The 22110-nt window shown below is 38.1% G+C and overlaps 1 protein-coding gene across 6 annotated transcripts in view; it reads right to left on the bottom strand.

Annotated features, from left to right (window-relative positions):
* Nucleotides 1-22110, bottom strand: part of ENAH (ENAH actin regulator) — a 90713-nt gene that overhangs the window by 41424 nt on the left and 27179 nt on the right. For all 6 annotated transcript variants that reach the window (XM_082276966.1, XM_082276965.1, XM_082276964.1 and 3 more), the window contains exons 2-3: nt 4382-4547; nt 2794-2971 (exon numbers count right to left, since the gene is read on the bottom strand). In XM_082276966.1, the coding sequence (XP_082133092.1) occupies nt 2794-2971; nt 4382-4547 (344 nt within the window). The remainder of the gene's footprint in view (nt 1-2793; nt 2972-4381; nt 4548-22110) is intronic.

Below are 22110 nucleotides of genomic sequence, written 5' to 3' on the forward strand. Positions count from 1 at the left end.
CATTTTGGATACACTAGGAAACACAGCAATTTCTTTAAACTATTAGAGACAAATTGTCATCTTCAAGTACAGATTTTTGAAGCAGTATCATCAAAATACCAACTAGGACTGCACGTTAGAAATTTTTTAAAGTCTAGCAGATACATTGAAAGAGACAAAGCAAGGCATATATAATGTATTGATCATCACATTTCAGCATAAGTTTATTTTCTGACACATGCCCTCCCAACACCTTTTCAAAAAGAGTAATTTGTTTATAAAAGGGAGGCAGTTGCAATCCATTTCCTAAAATGAAGAGCTAATATTAGAGCCTCCGAGCCAGTGACCCGCCTAAGTAAATATACATCTATTTCAGAGATGCTCGGGGTGGGGGGGAAACCTAACACCAAGGATTCATTTCTAGCTGCACTTTTAGGAAATTACACCAACTACAGAGAAACAAAATTCACTGAACTTTAAGCAAGGAGCACAGTTAGTTTGTTTCTAAAGTGCACGCCACTTAGCAACCTATCTCCATTATCAAAGCAGCATGTTCAGAAAGATACTCGATCTTTTTACTTCTTAGTCTGATATAGGTCAGAAAAATTAAGTAATATCTAGATCATACACTGACAAACTTCCCAGATGGAAAACTCAGGAACACTTGTTGACAGTACTCTAACACAGAAGAATTATGAACATTTATCTTTAAACATTGTCTGGAAGTGATATGAGGCTGAGAGAGTAATTCTGTGTGCCTTATTAGGAATTTTTTTAAAAAGCAGCAGTGCAAAACTGCTCATCTGTTAAAACAATGCTGCTAATGTTAAGCTTTGGTTTTATTTCATCCTGGTGGAAGCTAGAGCACCTATTTGTCTGTGACATAGGTAAGTGACAGCTAATCTTACACCACCACAGCCCTTGGCTGACGGGAACCAGGGAAGAACAATTATCTCCTGTGCTCACCCACTAGCTTGTGATGCAGCTAATTAATGCATTTTGACTTGTGCCTGCTGCTACCAAATCAAAACACAAGAAGGAGAAACAAAGCGACTATCCTGTAATTCAGGAAACTTAAAGGTTACACCCAGTCACTTTCAAACAGTTACACAGCTTAATTCCTGTCCATCTCAAAATCGTTGAGAACAAACCAGAAGACAACAGCACTGTAGTCAGCAAGCAGGCTGTGACACTACAGTTATAGAACGATTTTAGTTTTATCTGAATCTTTACAAACTGAAGTGGCATCTCAATTCAATAAAATTTCTACTACTGAACTATATAACAGTGTAGCAGCCCACAAATACTTTGCATAAAGCAGCAAGAGAATGAGTCATTAGACAAATTGCAATCCACAAAATGAAAAAAAGACATACAGTCTAACTAAAACATGAGCAATGCCATGCCTGCCTATGTCATTTCAGCCTCTCTAGCAGCTCAGGTTTAGTGTTAGGAGGAGTTCAACCGAATTAGGAAGATATGTAACTGAAACATGTAACAAATTCTTCAAGTACAGGTAATGGGAAAGAAACCCCTTAAACCTGGTGTAATTACCATCAATAAGGCCTTTCATCAAGGGGGAGTACAACTCAACACTTCACATGTTCCCAAATGTTGGGTGGGAGACAGGTGATGAACAGTCAGATGCATGAAAAGTTTACAACTGAGTAACCCTCAGGGAAAGCAGAACTGAGGGACTTCGAAGAGAAAACACCCAAGTGAGAGGTAGGAGACTGGGAATCACAACTGGGTTGTTTCAGCAGGCAAAAAGAAACCTTCTAACTCTAGCTACCATTTCTATTTTGGCCTCCTATGTTGCGTAGCACGGCAGAATCTATCATCCACGGTCTAAACAGCTTAGTTGCAAAAGGTAAAGTCTTGAAACAATTACCAGGATAAAAACCAACTTGATAAAACCACCTTTTCTGCTGCAGTCGAGACAGCCCTAGTATAGCTATCTACAGCCTCTGTTCTACACAAGAGAAAGAAAACTGGCACACAAGTACTGTCTCTTGTTACACGGGCAATCTTTAAAGTTTAATGAGGACAAAAGAATTCTATTTGGTTACAAGAACACAAAAGACTCTTAGTCTTTTAAAAGAAAAACTCCCTCTGTGTGTGTCACAGTGTTATACTGATCAATTTGCTGTAGAGCCTACCTAGAATATTTTACAGATACCAGCTGAAGACTGAAAGCCACAAATTTTTCCACCAGTGCTTTAAAGCCTATGTCACCCTGGTCTTCAAACAAATGAAATGATAGACCTGGTGTCTAAACTGTATGTGCTCATCTGAATGTTAACCCTGGACTGAAGGTCTCTGAGCTAGAAAACTCTGTATGGTAAGAACTGCCAGAGAAGATTACCTGAACTCCAAAGTTTGGAGGAAAAAACCTTCACATTTTTATAATAAACCAGTAATCAATGAGAAGTGAAAATACCCAACACACAGTAAGAACCTGAATGTCTCTAGGAACCCTGGAAAGTATCCTTGTTACAAGGTGCCTGCTTCTTGGGCAGGTCTTGCTGTTTTGCTTCCTTAAAAAAAAGGCAAAGCCAGCAGTTTCTATATCTAATAGAGAAACACGAAAATTGATTTACTTGCTAGGAGTTGCATTTACAGGGACGTCAGTGGAGTTGAGAATCACAGTTAAGAAGCAGTAATTAGTTAGACAAAACACCCAAATAATTAAAACACCTAGAGGCTTAATTATGATTAGAAACAAGACTTATTGGCTTCTAAGCATAAACACTCGAATTTTTCTGTATTTGAACAATCTTAGGGGAAAAAATAGGGAAAAAAAGAGACTCTTACCAGCTTCCTGTGAATTTAATACTTCTAAGGCATGCATCATGGCACTTGCGAAGACATTGGCATCTTCTTTGCTGCCAAAATTCAGACCATACACCTGCCTAGCATCACGCCACTGGTGGAAGGTCTGTGTAGCCTGATTGTACTTCAGCCCTTTTGGAATGGCACAATTTATAACCACCTATAATCATTAAAAAAACAAACAAACAAACTTAGGTTTAAAATTGCTGCTGTTCCATCAGAAGTTTCAGCTTTGTGCAGATTTTATTCCTCAGCCACATGGGTTAATTCGCGACCCATAATCTGTAAAACACAATGCTGAAAGCACATAACCATTTCAATTTTAATTCCAATGCTGTCTGTAATCAGTGATGGGAATACACAAGGGGACTAATGAGATATTTTGTATCAACTTTTGTAGCTTAAGTGTTCTCACTTCAAAAGATGCAGCGATGTTTCCAACAGCAATGTAGTAACATCAACAGCTCTGACTTCCAGCAGCAGACTACTTGATGTGAATATGCATCTGAAATTCAGAAACTCGTTTTCCCACGAACTTCACAGAGTATTTGTTAGATTTCTTTTTTAACCAAGTTATCACCTTCTCCCTGTGGCTGCTGCACCCCTTGGCTTGCAGGGCTCAGCAGCAGTTTACTGGATTCGTACCATGGACCACAGGGTATCGTTTTGCAAGATTGTTATGGCTCACACAAAAGATGATAAATTCGAGGTATTAGGGCAACCATTTACTACTAGCCATCCACTAAGAGGATCCCATTGCACTTGGATAACTATATCCTCTCACCTGTTTCTGCTGAATAATGGGAGAAAAACCCCCACATTTGCTCTCAGATGAATGCATAGAGACCATTTATTACTTGGAGTAAGTGTTTAATAACAAATCACATAGGAGATTATCAGTCTAGGCTTCAGGTGTGTGATAAATAAGCAAGAACAGACCAAAAGAATTCTATGAAATGATGGGAGGGAGAGAAACAAATATAAGAAGCTTTCCTCAAACAAAAGATTAGGTTTTTAACCCCATCCCAAGTATCAAACAGGAAAGCACATTTCCATAGTGCTAATTTGTCATTTAATCATGATCCAGTAACTTCATCAAGGAAATTAAGATGTAATCCCTGTTACTCCCTCTTCTCACTCTCTTAGAAGTGGTGATGATCAGCATTACCAAATATCAAAAGGTTTTTTTGAACAAATTGATCTGGGGAAATGAGACGTCATGCATCCAAGTTTTCATGAGATAGGAAGAGCTAAAAGAACTGCTGGTGTCTACACAGACTGCAGCTCACAGCATAGAGTGAGGGAGAAAAGCTTTTAGGTTGCCACTTTGCTTTAAAAGAACCAGATGACTTCTGTGTACACCACTAACCTTTATAAATAGATTTCTGTAGGAAGGAATGGCAAAAGGACTATTGCCTTGGTGGTACGCAAAGTGCTTAGTTCACAGGGAAAAAGCAATAAAACAGTTTTGCTACTTCAGCTAAAAAAAATCTGATTTATTAATTTTTGGTCCCATAATTTTGCTGCAGACTTATTTCTTAATATTCCAAATTTTCAAAGATTTCCTTACCTGATGATCCTGAATCTTCCTGCCCACTACTCTGAATGTGTTGTTGCCTGTGTGATGATATATATGAACTCTGCTGAATCCAGTTGATCCACCAGCTGGTACCCATTTCTTATTGGCATCATCATAGACCATTACAGCAGCTCGTGCTTGGCAGATACTCTGTTCACTGTTAATACACAAAGTGAAGAAGAAAATAAAATTATTTATGGCAAAGCATCATCTTTCTGGTTAACTTCTTTTTTTTAACTCATAATGTTAAAGCCATACTCCTTGCAACTTGCTGAAACCTCCACCTTTCTGAATACAAAACCATCAGCACTTTGACATTTTGCTTACATGTGTTCATTCTGACAAGCTGTGGTCCAGACAGACAGGCCTAAGAACTAATAAAAGAGATCAAGAAGGTATTTGCTTTTTATTTTTGCACTTTTCCCCCTTGCATGTTTTTTTTCCCTTCCTTTCTCCTCACCACCAGCCATGAATTTTAATTAAATGCCACAACCATATACAAAGCTTTCTGCAAAGACCAAAGAGCTAAGAATCTGGAGCTGCACTAGCTTCATATAGTCTACACTTCCCAGTAGAAATTACTTCTACAAGAGATGAGAATTGGAAGACCCTTGTACCTTTTAACATATAGGGAAGAAAACAAACACACACAGGATAAAGTCCAGCACAAAAATTTCACCAGCTCATAAATGAAACGCATTTTGGTTTTGACACATTTTACAACAGTTGACACCCAGGTGTAAGATTTTCTCCCTGAAAAAAGGTTCTACTGATTACCAAAGAGTGCAATTTCATCAAGAGACTGCCATCAGTAGCTAATCCTGATTATGCCAGTCATCTGGAAGCTGAGGTACAGCCTGAAGTTAAAAAGGAGAATATCATGAATGTCATCATGTAAGAAACACATGAAACCAGAACATACCAGAAACAGACTATTTATTAGGAGAAGAAAGGGTGATACCATGCAGGTTGTCTTTGAGGGAAATGTCCAGATGCAGACAGGAAATAAAAATAGAAAGGAATGATTTCTTATCAGTAAGTCAGATTCTCTGAACATACCACTCCAGCACATCCAACATTATAGAAAGCACATGATGCCTGGCTTGCAAGGAATGTGGCCTGCCATTTGGAAAACTGAGAAGGCTGAAGAGACATGCATTCTTCATAGGAAAGTAAAGGAGTATTTCTTCATATTTTATGAAAGAGGGAAAGGATGCCTCCCCCACCCATCTGTCTAGGCGTTTTTTGTGATTTTTATTGGATGGTTGGTTTGGGAAATGGGGGGGGGGGGCGGGCATGGTTTTTTTTTCCAAAGACCGTGCTGAATTTCCCAGTATCTTATTTACCTCTCCCAACACAAGAAAATTCTGCAGTGCATCCAGCTGTTTTGTTAACTTTCAATATCGACATTTTTGAGAAAACAGAATCAATTTCTATCACACTTCCCATGGCACTCTAACAATTAGAAAAGTGCTCAACACTGGGACACTTTTCAAGGCTCACAGACAAGAGAGAATACTGAGATCATGTCTCTCATGCAGGAGAGATTCATGATCAAATGAGGAAATAGGTTCTTAATTTTAAAAATGCACGTGTTCTAATCCCCTCACCTATTCAACAACTAGATCAGAATGGGATTACAACCTCTAATTAGACCACTCTTCTTATAGCTCAATATAGGGATATTAAAATCATAATATACATAACTGAAGTGCTTCTTTTCTAAGCATAGTTTACAATTTAAGACTGGAAGGACCACATCTGATCCAGGAAGAAAGATTAAATGCAAAGAAAATAAATTCTGGTACAACCTTTAGGCATTTCACAGTCCCATTAAATATATGCTACAGTGAAATACGGTTCCCTCACTTGAGAAGAGGGCAGTGCAAGAACCTACTTGATTTCTTTATTTTTAGATATTTTGGCACACATCTTAACGTTCAAACCTAGAAACATTCTGTACCGTTCACAAAGTACATGACAAACAGTAGTGGTTTTTCTAAAGTGCCTGACAGTAAAATTGGAAAACTTCTGAACCCATAATACATTTTTGCTATATTTCAATTTGGATCAATCACAGGCAAGATAAACCATAGGTGGCAGGACCTAGATACTGATTTGGAAGCAGAGCCACGTGGTTTGCAGAGTTCCTGCCAAAAAACAACTTCTACTCAGTCATGTGCCAGACAGATTAAAAAAAAAGGTTCTACTAAAAATTGAGACTATGATTCTAAGGTAATATGTTCCAACTACAACAAAGGTAGAACCAGAGAGAGTGACTGAATAATGTGACCAGAAGACTTAAGTAATAGGACAAACCATCACATTTCAGGTGCTCTTATTCAGCCTAACTTTTTACACTATTTTATTTAACATACCAAAAAAGAAAAGAGAAAAAAATAAGAAGAAAAACCTATTCACTTCAGAACTATTCGGTATTCAAGTGGCACACTTCACAAGTGCAAATAAGATGACCTTGAGTTGAATTTCTAGCTTTTCTTTAACAACTGCTAAACTATTTTTAGTTCCACTTCTCAGGCTATGTCATATAACTGGAAGTATTAACCAAGCCTAGATCTCAAGTACTTCATGCTCCATTTAAAATAACACAATTATCAAAACAGGGAATGATTCTTAGCCATATAAAAATGAGATGATTTACAAACTTTTAAAAATGACAAACAATTTCCAGCTGATCTTTTCAATCACTGTACAATAAACCTTTTGCCTTCATTTCATACAAATCCTGTAACTAAAATTTCGGTGTTCCAGGTGTGTAATTTTCATATCCAGGTATCAATTTGAAGGTGACATACTCCCCTCCAGCCAACAGTTCCCACCACCATCACTTTGTTTATCAGACTGCAAGAGTAAGATGGAAAAATGGAGCTATCCCTATCAGAGAAATTAAACCAGTACAGGATGCTAGCCTTTTTCCAGGGTTCAATAATGGCACATTAGTAGGTGAAGGGGAGATTTATTTATTTACTCTTAGTAGTAAGTTCTCCGAAGTGATTACACTTCCTTTTGAAGAAAAGTATGGAGGCATGAGATTTAGTGAAAAGAATCTTTAGTTCTGCTCTTCAGTGGCCATTTGGTAGTTTAGCATCTGAACACAGTATATTGTATATTATAATTAGACACCAGCAAGTATTTATGTATCAAAAACCCCCTAAAAATAAAATGCATACTGGAACTCCATTAACTTCAGAGGGTTACACCAAATCAAAAATCCACACTGTTAGCTCATGACTAATAAAAAATAACATTTAGTTTTTTTCCAAAGAGCCACCTTTATCTAGGAAAATTCTGACTTTAGCATACAGACTGTTACTAGGACCTGAACCAGTCTCTTGTATTCTACAAATATCTATGAACTTAAACTTCAGTGCAAAGGAACAAGAGCCAAGTGAATCAGAATGGTATCATTTATTGTATTTCTTGCTTTTCACACTTATGACACTTCCCTGCTGTAATTCTGTTAGGAAACAGGTCTTCACCCATCTCAATTCTTATACATGAGCTCTTCACAGTCCCCAGGGTTTGCTGTAACACATGTGTCCCTTACATGACCTGTCCCTTACATGACCTAGGATGGCTTCCTTCATTCACTGCGCCAGAGACACTTTGGTCTGATCACAAATGCAGATTTTTACAGACAGATTACTTTACACTGGTGGCAAATAAACAAACTGTTTACAGTCATATTGCAAGAGTAAAAAAAAAAATGGGTCTCCATCTCTTGGCCATGCCATTAGGTCTTCAAAAGCATCCTACTGGGTTTACTTGCCTATCTGCAAATTTTCCTCTTCCTGGTGTGGTGTAATGGTTCCAGAAACCATTAGACTTGGATTAGCCTGTACCTTTTCAATATGTGAGTTGATTAGGGGATGTGGGAGATTGAGCATCTCCAGCTTCACGTGCTAGTGCCAAAATGCACAGCTGCTCCAAGAACTGATTGCTAAATTATTAGGGAAGTGGACTGGGGAACTAGAGTGAAATATTAACTAAGAAAAACTGAGAAATCATATGTTCATAAGTAAACTCACTAAACTAAGTCCATGAAATTATTTGCAGAAAACAGAAAATTCATTCAAGGGAACACTCATGCAAAAAAGTGCTTACCAAACCTTAGGAGACAAAGTGTACAAGCTCTCTTCCCAAAATGTAAAGCTTGACAAATAGCTGGATAAATATATGTTAGGAGTTCTTCTCCAGACAAAGATGTAAGGCTCTGATTGTTAAAGCCAGCCATTATTCTGGGTAAGTCCACCTACAGCAATACCATATAAAGCCAAAGACAGGGTGGCTGGTTTTTATTTGGGGTGGAAGAGTGGGGGGAGGTCTGGCACTCAAAAGGCTCACACAAAAAACCACAGTAGTAATGAATCATAAGATTATTCTTATGGGAGAATATACTTTCCTCCTCCAGTGATGAGATCATACAAAAAAGCTCAAAAACCATAGCAAACTGAACCCTAGCAGACATCATTCTTTCGCCCAGATGGAATGTGTTCATTCTTTCACATCCCAAGTTCTTAAGCTCAATGCACAGTGACACCAATCCAGTCTGCTGACCTAAGCCTTATTTTTTTTTCCCTCTCCACAAGAAGTTGATGCTTGGTTTTCCTCTCTCAAGAACTAAAAAGGATAAACATACTTCAAGGATCAAACTCGTATGAAAAACAGCACAATTACAGCCACAGAAAAGATCATTTAAATATACTAACAAAAGCAAGGAAAAGCTGTGATTGTTCTGATTCTCAACATTTAGTATTTTTGTTAGTAATGTAACAATGAGGATTTTAAAAAGTTATATCCCATTACCACCGCTTCTGGTGATTCAGGGTTTTTTTTTTCCCTGCTATGGTCTCAATTTACAGAGACATAACAACATGTTCTTAAAATGTGCAGTCTTTGTGGGGCAGAAGGAATGGAAAGAGACACTGATTCATCAAACGCCTGTTTAGGATTTTCAAACCATGTGGCACAAAGCTAGAAAGAAACACTAAACATTTCCAATTCTAACATCTTAAAAATACACATTTTCAAAAAGCAGCTAAATGCTCGTTCAGATATACAGGTCTATATCTTAATGGTGGTGTTTTGGAAAGTAATTTTCCCTGCTTGTTCCTGACCCCCAAATGGCACATCACAGTGAAAATGTGTGTTCTCTGTTTTGCTATTAAAAAATTAAAACCAACCACCCAAAACCAACACAAAATTCTACATATACTGTATCACTACTTTCTATTAACTAAAACAGACACTGTAGACAAAGTTGCCAGGTATTCTAAGTTGCTCATCTGGCTTAACAGTTAAACTACTTTTCAGCATCTTGAAGTTACACAGGAATGTTTCCTATGCCCTCAAATATGCTCCAGACTGAACTCAATTACATAGCTCAGTATTTATTTTTGGGAGTAGGGGAATGGGCTTGAATTTGTTGACAGGGGTGATGTGAGTGAGGAGAGGGGAAGAACTTTGAGTTAATTTCTGTTTTAACTCATAATCAGCTGCTTTAATTTTATTCCTTTCTTGAACTTTAGCACTTCAGCCAGAAGGACATCTCAGAGGAGACTGAGTATAACAATTACCACCTCCTCCTGCCAGCAAGACATCTACACCATCAACAGGACATCGTGGAAAAATATAAACCATTAGGAGTTCAGTAAGTTAAGTTTCTCTAACTCATCCTCAGCCAAGGAGTAAGAATCTCAACTTTCCCTGCATTACTAAAAGCCAGTGGCACATGGTGCTGGCAAGGGAACATCACATGCTTGGTACAGCAGGAGGAACTAAGCTGTGCTACTTGCACCCAATTTCAAATGATGCAGCTTGCCCACTCCAACACTTCAGCCAGTACAGAATTTACTTGCTAGGTAGGTTTTAACATAAGACTCAGTTAGGACCAGCTGTTTCATCTGACCTGTTTCCATGTGGATTCTTCTTCAGACACTACAACCCCCCACAGCACAAGAGTCCTTGTTGATTCCTTCCAGCAGATACAACTCAAACAAGAGTGGCTGTTAAAAAGGAGGGTGAATGCAGAGGGAGAAATCTCAGATTGCTTCACTTACAGCTCTCCTGTACTTGCCTGTGCCTAAAAAACTTTTGATTGATAACTGAGAGAGATTCATTCATCTCTCCCACTTTTCCGTCTCTGATAACCGAGAGATTCATTCATCTCTCCCACTTTTTCTCCTCATGAACTACTCAGAATACAGATTAGCTGCAACATCAGAAACCAGCAGAAAATCCTGCAAGGGAAGGTCCCAACAAGAAATAAAACTAGGACTGCTGAGAAGCAGGGGAAACTGAACTACTGGGATTAATAGTTGGCAAAGGAAAGGTGCTTTGCTTTTGGCACAGGATTCTGCAACACTCCAGAGTTCTAGTTGGTACACAGTTTGCTGAGGACAAACTTTCTCTGCTCAATGAGCACCTTCCACTGAAAGAAAATTGCTTTTCATCTTGTGCATAAAAGCATTTAACATTAATTTAGGAGAAGTCTGCTCTCAGAGCCAGAAAATTCTCATAAATTTCTCCTGTTGCTATAAATCTGTTCCTTGATGATTTTGCATTTGTAGCTTGTTTCACAGCAGCAGGTGAATATCAAACAGCTGAAAGAAATTGCAGGACATGCAGGCAGAAAGAGAAATATTATTTATAACAGCAGGTTGATGTCAAATGAAAGCCTACTTCTCACACAGAATTACCAATTTCAAACCCAAAGAAATTTTCTCTACCTGAATGTTTCATGTGCCATATTTCAGGCAATGGACAAAGTAATTTTTGTGTTGGCAATTCAATATTGTCTCTAGGCTCGTCATATGCTGATTCACATAAGAAATTCACCTATTCTCTCAAAGGAAATCAGGAATATCTAAGAGAATATGACAAGTCAAACCAACAAACACTGACACTACAAAGACAAACCTTAAAAAAACTGAAAGCATTAACAGGAATTAAGAAAAGCAGACTGAAAAACATGGATTTTGAATAGCATGAAACTAGTTGTATTAACAGTGGTTAATGCAATAATGTAATACAGTATTATAAAATATATTAGACATATGTGACTAATTTTATCTACCCTTAAATTCATAAATACTCTGTGAAGTCCAACTTTAATAACAAACCGAAGATGATATTAAGGTACTTCACTTCTCAACTCTCAATTTAAATAGACTGTGTAATTACCCAAAACCAAATACCAGTTTTTTAAGAGATACAGAAACTAAAATCCTTTAACACACAAGGTATGGGGTGTTTTTAAGCAATTACTTCAGCAGACAGAAGGAACAACCATTTGGTCCCTTAAAAAGTATAGAATTCTGAATTTTCATCATCCATAGTACACACTCCATTCTAGGAAACCAGAGATGCTCAAAACTATTACCCAAAACCACCACGATCAAACTCAAGACTTCATGCTCATGACTTAATTTTCCATAGGTTATCTGCTATCCTTAATATGTATTTGTACAAATACTTGTTTGTATTATTGTACTACCCAGATATTTATCTATTTTTGTGTCTGTTAAGAGAAACAATTTTTCATGGCTTGCATTGCAGGTTCAAGGCTTTCCTTATAACAAATTTGGATCTACAGAATTCTATACATGTCCAAAAAGCAGGCACAGCTTTGGTACAGACAATACTTTGGAGGCTTAAAATAAAACACGAGGTTTTTACATCTCAGTGAAGAACTTACTTTGAAGCATTAGTTTGTCCAAAATTTACTGTCAAAAAAAGTGACTAGGTTTATTTAAAATTCCAAGCTTGAGACAGGGAAGAATGTGGATATGGTAGAATTTTATACACAGATTTGGTCTTTGCTTTGTATGCAAAGCTAGTGATAACTTCATGGAAAAACTTTATTAGAAGGCTTCATTATTTTACCTTGGAGGTAAGATTTTCAATGAAACAATCTGCAAGTGACAAGAGCAATATTTTCCCACTTTCTTCCACTATTTTCTAGATATTTTCATCCCATAGAGAATCATGAAGATTTTTTTTTTCAATAAATGTTTCCAACAAACATTTTGAAAAAAAATCAGAACTATACAGAGGCCAACGATTTCATTATAAGACATTTACACTGACAGGGGAAATCTTTGTAGCCATTATTTTTATACTGGTAAAATAAAGTCCTACATTTAGACTCCACAGAACCATGAAATAAGATAATTTAGTTTATGCTTGCTCTGTGCACTCATCCATATTCTTGTTTTCTTTTATCCTCTTACACAGGGGTGTTCTCTTAGACATGGCATCTTCAGTAATTCATCCTGATTTTTTTCCTGAAAATATTACATTGTTATAATCAAATCCATTTTTCCACTGATTCTTCAAACATATTTCTTCAGGGCATTTACTACTTTGCTTATACTAAAAGGCTGTGCAGGATCTATGCAGTAATTGAAACAGATTCCATTTCCTCAAAGCAGATTCAATACAGCGGCATCACAAGCCAAAGGTTTTGCCACAGTAAAGGCTAATTCTGTCTGGGTAGTGATTTTACTCAACAGTAAAACAGGAGCAGAAGACTCCTGCCATGATCTTTCACCTAGCTCAAGACAGATTTTTATCAAAAATCAATTCCTTGGTTTGTGTCTCTGTTGTCAAAGCTAATGGTAAAAAAACTCTGAAAAAAACCCCAATCTGTAAGCACCAGGGTACCCTGTAATTGAACAAAGCTATCAACCACAAAATCAGTATCTTTACCAAATAGGAACTATCATGACAGATTGAAAAGTTCAAATCTTTTAACCTGAAGGTCATAAAAGGCCAGGGCCAAAAGCCAGCCAGACACATTACTTCTTTCCTACAAATAGCCTATTTTTTGAGGGCTTGTTGCTTTCTTTGCTATGATTCTGTGAATCTGAGCCCAACATACTGTGGAAAGCCTTTTTAAGCAGGCATGAAAAACAACATCTTCAGCAACTAGACTGACAGCTGATGACTTTCTGTGAAAAACCACTTAACATACATACATTTCCTATGTTCTATACATATTTTAACAAAAAGTGACCTTCTTACTTTATTTCCTAAGCTTTCGACACATGGTACAAATCACAGTTTTCAGAGCCCAGATTCCCCAGGCAATCCGAGTTCCCAAACATGCTGCAACAGAATCCATCATTACATTACCAGCACCACAGATCATGTAACTCATTTTACTTTCAGATAACCAATGCCCAGCTCCTCTTGGAACAGCAAGAGAGCAGCGTTTTTACAATACCTATTTAATACAAGGGCAGCCTCTGATGTAGAGAGCTGTGCAAAGGGAAGGTGGCTAATCTTCGAGTGACACATTCTAGCCCCGGTGTTAACACATGAATATGCAATTCATACAAGAAAGATTAATTACAGGAAGGAATAGTCTTTCTAAAGCTGAATTTCACCTAAGGAAAAAAAAAAAACAAACCCCAGCACCCTATTTTGTTAATTTAACACTTATTTTTAAACACCAGGTTGACATTGACATGAATGAGAACTAGGCCAGGTTGGATGGGGCTCTGAGCAACCTGGTCTAGTGGAAAGTGTCCCTGCCCATGACACAGGGGTTGGAACTGGATGATCCCTTCCAACCCAAGCCTTCTATGGTTTTATGGATTAATCATGAAAATGTGAGCAGCAAAGTACAAGAAAAGGCTACATGTAATTGCCTTGGTCTCAGAAGCAAGTTTTGTTCTCAGACTTTCCAGGTCTGCCTGAGTATTGCATTAGAAGGAAATAAAGTTAGTGGCTCCAGTTTGATGAACTGGATACAGAGAGTCCACTGAACAGCAGGCAGCCAGCACAGGTGAAGGTACCATGGTGACATTGTGTGGCCCCTCTAACAGCTTTACAGGGTGATCAAGACAAGTTCCTGAAAAAGACAAATGCCATGACCGTCCTCTAGCAGAACAAGAACCATGGTTTGGGGAGCCAGAGGCTCAAAGGGTTGTAGGGAGCAGCTTGACATCTACTGGTAAGCTATGACTGGGGCCTTTCTTAGGGGGGTCAATACCAGCTGCGATGCTGTTCAATGCACTTGTTGACAAGTGGGAAAATGGGATGTAATGCAACTCCAGCAAGTCTTTGGATGCATTTCTGTAAATTGGGACAGGCTGGTATGCTGGACAGTAGAGCTACTGTTGAGAGGTTTCTCAGCAGGCTGGAGAAATCAGGTAACAGAAACCTCAAGAAATGTGGAGGCAAGGGCTAAAACTTGCACCTAGGACAAAACAACCTCAGTGATGTAGAAAGTGATTACTCCCCTCTATTCAGACTGCATCTGGCACATTGTGCCCAGTTTTGGGCTCTCCAGTGGAAGGAAAGACTTAGACAAATTGGAGCAAATCAAAGAGAAAACCATTAATGAGGCTAGAGGAAAAGATGCACCAGGAGCGGATTCACAGCCGTGCTTGTTCAGTCTCCAGCTAAGGCAGGAACATAATGGCCACTTCTCAACTACTCAGCAGGGAATTACAGGGAATAAGAGTCACAATCTTCTCAGAAGTGCACTACAGAAAGGTGAGAGAGAATCAAAAATTGCAGAAAAGGAGATTTTAACCAGGCAAGGAAAAGTTGCACCAAGAAATCAGTTAAATACTGTCAGAGGCTGACTAGAGGAGCTGTGGAATCTCCATTCTTGGAGACTTCAAAATTCATCTGGACAAGGCTTTAAGCAACCCAGCCAAGGTGACAGGAGCAGATAAACCCCAAGAACTCCCACCTTGACTAAGAGTGTATGGCTCTAGAAGAAATAAAATTCTTTGAGAACACCCCACTGAATTGCAGATATATAAGTGCCTTATTTATGACAATTTCTGCCTTAGCACCTCATTTTATTGGAATGCTCTTCCCAAAAATAGCAACATGCATTTCACACTTGAAGTTTCAAGCAGCCTCTCCTTCTGTAGCCTTTAAATGAGGATCTTAAACACTGCTGGTAGTTCAAATATTCAAAGCCTAAAAGCAAGAGGTTTAAATAAACCACGTAATATTTATATCACTGATGTGTACTACCAAATAAATGTCTAAATATTAAATAATAAGCAATAAGCCTTATTTCTTTCATATTCTCCTCCCAACAAAACACGTAAGATTGATTCATGAATTTTTGACATCTCTTAACAAGTCTGTACTACAAAACACTTCAAATATAAACACAGCTCTTGACGATCTTGTCCTCATTTCCGAGGGCACCAGGGTAAGGCAAAGTTCTGGGCCTTATTCAAGCAGCTCTAAACAAATGAATTCTTCAGTAACCTAAGACCTGTAACAGTGTAGTGAGCAAACACTGCTGTGTAAAAATTACCCCAGTTACAACTGCTTCCTTGTACAGGAAAATCTAATGAGCATCCTCATGTTGTGCATTCAGTAGAGACATTTATGATAATGTGTAAAATAAAGGAATACTAAATTTCCACTTAAATGCCTCTCTACAGTAGAGCTCTAGTCTCCTCTTTGAGCACAGGTTTCCACACAGAAATTTCACAAATCAAGGAGAGGTTATCATCATCAAGTTGACACAATCTGGAAGCATTCTGCTTTCACATCAATTATGGGTTATTTACATTTGCCATTGAATGCAGTCAAAGTTATCACCTATATTGAAATATGAATTCAATTTTCATGCCAAAGTACTGCATTTACTCACTGAATAGCATATTTTTCTTGCACTCCTCTCTTCTTTGATCCAAATTACTTTTTGGCAAGGCTAAGTCAGTCTCACTTTGAATAACTCTGATTTCTTTCCCACATCATTTTATCTCTCAATATCACTTTCTAAACTACTATTTTTCCACTCCTCCTATACCCTACATATTAGTAATATCCTTCCTGAAGTGGCTACTCACACAGCTACTTCAGCAGCTCTTCTTCCAAGTCTGACTGCAAGTCAGTCAAGATTTTAATCTCTAACTTGAATAAATTCCTGATTCCAACTCATACAACAACCCCACAAATTCCTCACTTCTCCCAGCAATTCTTACTAATACACTTTCCTCAAGGTATTAAGGCTTGTCATTAAAATCTAGTCCCTGAGGCATAATCTCAATTGCATACATTCTTCTATTTAAATGCAGCTTAAATTAACCTATAATCATTCAAACCTGTGATCAGTTTTTCCTCTGAATATCCTTCATACAGTGCTATTTAACAACTAACAGTAAAAAATTTTGCATTTCCCAAAGTATGAAGGTTGACTTCATCTGTTAATGACTTTGATAATAACAATGTGGTAAAGGTCGTATGATCTAAAAATTCTACCACTATTTATATATTTATTTATAAGTGAAATCCTTTTTCTGGAGCTGGCAAAGGGATTCAGAGGCATCTGTCCTGTCATGTATGTGCTAATGTGTAATTCTAAAAGAAGGGACAGGTTAACTGTACACTAATGAGGCTATAAGCAAAAGGCTTGAAGTGCTCTACTCTTCCTCTCCAGACTAGCAGGAAAAGAACAGCACAAGGAGAAATACGAAAATCAATGCTAAAATTCATTGCAAAAGTATTTTGAGACTCAGTGACCCACTTTTAAGTTTGAACACCAATAGACGACTGCAGTAACTAATTCAATCTAGTTAATAATTAACATTTGTGCATTCATTACATCTAACATTCTGTCCTAGAAAATTGGATGATCTGGATGCACCATGAAACACTGAGTAGAAGCTGTTTGATTTTCCCACAATGTCAGCTATTTCAAGTATCTCTTGCAATAAAAATTAAGCAGCTAGAGTGCAGTGGCAGTAAGCACACAGCCCTTGAACAGAAGTGTATCAACGCAGATGTGTGCTTGAAACACTTGTTTGGAGGGGTTTTACCCATGCAGAGCAGCCAGCACAAATGGACATTTGCATTGTCATGTCAATGAGTAAAAACTAAAACTATTTCTCAACAAATCTCACCTTCCTGAAATAGGTCTATCATCAAAATTCTACCAAAATGGTTACACAGTGAAAAGAAGAAATAGCAGTCTCACTCCAGAGCAGACAACACCCACATAGAAGAAATGAATAAATTATTATGCAAGGTCATAAAAGTTACTATAGATTTATAGAAAGATCAGCATCTTTATCATGAATTACACGCTGGTTTTTCTTCTAAAGAGCAGCTCTTCTAGTATTTCAAACTTCTTGGCAACGTAATTATTGCTTAAGACTGCAATACTTTGTTTCCCCCATTTTAGGATGCTTTGCTTGTTAGCTTCTCAAATGTTGTCACTGAGATCTGCCTTCACACCAGAAAAACAGTTACCAAGTTAAACAGTGAGAAACTGTGTTTGCCTTGCTTTCCTGCTCCCAATTCCTAAGCGATTCAGCTGTCTCTCCAGTTGTTCTCCTTGCTTTGCAAATGCTCATGTTTAGAGACAAAACTTCAATTTTAAGACTTGAAAGGCACCTCTCTTTCACATTTACTTTAATCTTAAATGTGTGTCCTAGCTGAAAACAGGACAATTTGTTAATCTGTTAAACACTAGGATCTACAGTAACAGGCACACATCCATGTTCTGTTCCATTAAATTACCACCTACCTCTACCCCAAAGTTTTAGAACAAATTGCATCACATCTACTGGTGATAGCAAATTGTATTTCCCAAGAGTCCTCTATTTTAAACTTTCCCAGACATGACAAATCACACTTTCAAGCCTATCTGCATGAACAAATACAAATAATTATTCAACAAATCCAAAACTCTGCATGTGAATTTGTATCTGTACTTGGGCACAAGACTTGACTCCGGAACAGCCAAAATCTGATTAAAACATCACTCAGAAGAAAAAAGTCTACAGATTTTTGTATTTTCCTATGTTATATTGTACACATAATGCATTATATTAAAAAAATTCCACTGTGCAATCCTTTATACCCAATGGTATTACCAGGTCGGGAAGTCCTTTAAAGTTCTGATAAAAATATTTTTTTTCCTTTAGGACAAGGACAAAAGTAGTTGCTGCCTTCCTTTACTAGAAAAACAGGAAAATAAAGTTTTCAAAATAGCAATAAGGTCCAAAAAAACCCTTATCTAGCAAGAGTGCATTTATTACATTACTATCAAAACTGGAAGATATATTTAGGCACTTTCTTCTAATATTAGTTAGAATTGGATGTCAGCTATTCTATTTCCCCCTTTTCAAGGAGCATAAGTCACGACACCTTATCTCACACTGGGAGCCCAGTATTTAAACTGAAAATACTACTACTTTGTACTTAATTTTACTGCTTATCTTTTCTTCCCCAAGTTTATTCAGTGAATCATTACATATAAGGAAGTAGTTCTCATTAAACTGAAATTAGAAATCCAATCTAGAAAGTAGGAATACAAACAGCCCAAACAGAACAGCAGCTCTAGCCAGTTAAGGCTTTTATTCTGTGGTTTTAAGTATTAAAAATACATCAAAGAAATAAAAAGGTAGAGGCCAACATTAACCACTATACTTTCCAAATGAAAAAAAGACTTGCAAACTCCAGCAGGGATAAGAGTATTTAAAAGTAAAGTTTTACATTCGTTGATGATTTGCACTAATAAATTATTTAGAGGAGTAACTATAACGCAAAGGTGAGCTGAAGAACAATTCTGCTCACACTAGAAAATTAAGACTCCTTATCAGCATATCCATTGTTTAGGTTTGTGCTGGCTGCAAGTGCCAGAAAGCTTTATCTGCGCAGGGATTTTCACTAGTTCAGCTAATCCAGCAGTAATTATCGGAAAACGCTATTTTAACGCATAAAGGCAGCACAATCCAGCTGGCATCCCAGGGGCCTCTCTCATTGTACAAGATGGCTGTTGCCGGGCTCCAAATGGAACGTGGCTTTCATTGCTCTAGATCAACACTCCAGCCATTGTTGTTATCTTCCCCCTCCAGCTCCAGCTTCATTTTAGAAACCACCTTTTCCAGGCAATCTTGCCTTATTTTAACCAGCATTTGATGATGTTACTGTCTCTCACAGTCATTTCAGTGCTAAGATACCTTAAGCTTCATGTCAGAGAACATTTGACTGCTATTTACAGCCCTTACTACTAGGCTGGGTTTTTCCAGTGTCACAACACCCTTTTAACAGTTACACTCGGAGGTTTAATCTTTAAACCACACAGGGACTGTTCTGCACCTTCCCTCTTCACAGAAGCTTTGGGAATCCTACTCTCTAACCAGGGCCTTCAGGTCTGCTTGCAAACAAGGAGTTTTGAGGCAGCTTGGGTGGGGGTTTTTTGGTTTTGTTTGGTTGGTTTGGGTTTTTCTGGTGTGTTGATGGGCATCTTTTTGTTTCTTAACTCAAGAATACTTCTGTGCTGTAGCATGCAATTTGGTAACACCAGCTACACACTTAACAAGATTTAGTTCTCTTCAGTTGTTACCTGCCTCACAAAAGCCCTCTTTTAGGCAAGTGATACACAAGACAAGGGGATTAACACCATACAGCCTTTTCAGACTAGCTATGCATTCGTATTCTGGAATACATTACCTGATCAGCTGCTAACTTGAGGTAAGCAAACAGACTGCACTACCAACCCTAAATAGGTATTTTGCAGGGAGAGAGAGAGAAAAGAGTAGTTTTATTAACAGCTTTATGCCATATGTGGTCATATGCTAAAACCACAGTTCAGTTAGCTGGTCCTTGATATAGTCTAATCCAGTTTCCATTTCTGCATATTCAATTGTCCAAAGTCATTTCTGAAAAAGCAGGCGATGAAATGTAAGGATAAAATTTGGTTAATGTAATGTGACACAAAGTCAACAGAACTTAGTTTACACATCTCCGTGCATAAAACGAACAGGTAATGTTCCAGAAAACACTAACAACCTTATTACAGACTGCAGAAAATTATATACTTTCAACTTTCTTCTGTTGTGACCTTTTTCCTCCTCTACATCAGCATACTAGTTGTGGGGGTTGTTTTGTTTATAGAGTTTATCTTTAAAAGCAAAAAGGTAAACTGCTCGTTCTCCCTCCTCCCATGTACAAAGAACAGCATTTACTGCCCCTATGAAGTACCTAAGGGCTTTGAGTCATTTGTTTTGGAAAAAAGCTCCCAAAGGCTATCAAGCAAGACTGTTGAGATAAAGCCTTTCAAGACTTACATCAGGGTTTCCCAGACACTATGTGTACCAGTAAGTGCAGACTAATCATATTTTGTCAGACTGCACACTACTTCTGAATCCATCTACCAGCATGCCAGCGAGGATAATGTAACCATAAACCATTAGGAGCACATGCTACCCATGTAAGAGTTCTTCTGCATCCTCATGCAAGTTGCTTCAGAAGTGCTTCGGGGCTTTTTACAAAAACTGAGACAAATAGACTCACGGGAAACAAAACCAAGCAGGGAGGACTGCAGCAATGAGTGAACACAGCAGAAAGCTGCAGAAAGGCTGTTCCAGGCCAAAGGAGAAAAGAAGCCCCAGCAAACTGGTTAGCTACCCCACCAGCACAATGCTCTGAATTAGCCAAAGTTCTGGTTTGGTTTAGAAACTTTTATTCCAGGCATCTAAGGCTGCCAGCAACCTAGGCAGTCTAATCAAATCCAGGCCTTGTTAAAAGCAGTAGTTTGGATGTCAGTAGCTGTTTTCCTTATGGTACTGGGTCAGACCTACAGCAGCATTTGCACTCAAAGCAGGACAGAGGTTATTTAAATCCAGCTATGGCAACACATCTCCCTCTACCAGCTGGGACATCAGGCAGTGTTTTTTAACAGCTAATATCTGCTAAATTAAGTGGACACACGCAGATGTCCACAGGAGCAAGACTTCTGAAAAAAATAACCCAAAACCAACACAAAAGTACAGTCATTTTGATGAAAATATTCCAATGAAAAAATACAGTAACAAGCACCAGCATGCAGTCTTACCTCTTCCTGCCTAACAATGGTCAGAAAAGTAGCCAACATTTTATAAGGGAGCAGTCAAAGCAAATTGAAAAGTCTGGGAATGGACCAAATACTGTTCACAATTCCTCAGAAAACACAGCACACTGTGGGACCCACCATGAGCACCCTGTGTTTCCTTCACCTCAACAGCTAAAGAAACAATTAGAAAAGCCTTCAAAGGGGTGAAGCAGCACCCTGAGCCACCTAAAGCTACTGTTGTATCAGGTAAAGACATTCAGTTCATGGAACAGCCTCATGAAAAAACACACATGTCTTTTATAGAGCAGTGTAAGGCCATAGGGAACACCTTCATACACATTAAAGAAAAAAGAAGATTTGTACAAAATACACATGTATAAAACAATTTCTTTGCCTCCATTAAGTAAGCAGCACTCACTCGGCAAGATCTAATGATATTAACAATGGCTTGGCCAAAACAATCCAAATAGTATAGTTACAGCCAAGAGCAGGGACTTCCTGTTGAGGGGCAAATCTACCTCCAAGTATGAAAACCATGCTCATAAAAACTAAGATTCCCAGTTACCCGTGGAATGTAAGATTTACCACTTTATAACCTTTTCTGTGGCAAATCCATTGACGAGTAGCTTGCCATGAAATAGTGTATGTGGGGAAAAGAAGAAGCTGTAACTACCAGTGGTCATTTGGGAACTGTTTATAATAATCTGGCTCAGGTAATGTGGGCACAAATAAGACTATAGGGAAAGTACCACCTTCCTACCAGGAAGGACAGAAGATCACACAAAAGTGACAGGCACTGTCTTTCATCATTACCCAACTTATTTAGGGCAGGGGGGAAGCACTGCATGCTAAGTATATGGTACTGACACCTATCCAT

The sequence above is a fragment of the Coloeus monedula genome (assembly GCF_965178545.1).
Source record: "Coloeus monedula genome assembly, chromosome: 2".
In the NCBI taxonomy this organism is placed as follows: Eukaryota; Metazoa; Chordata; class Aves; order Passeriformes; family Corvidae; genus Coloeus; species Coloeus monedula.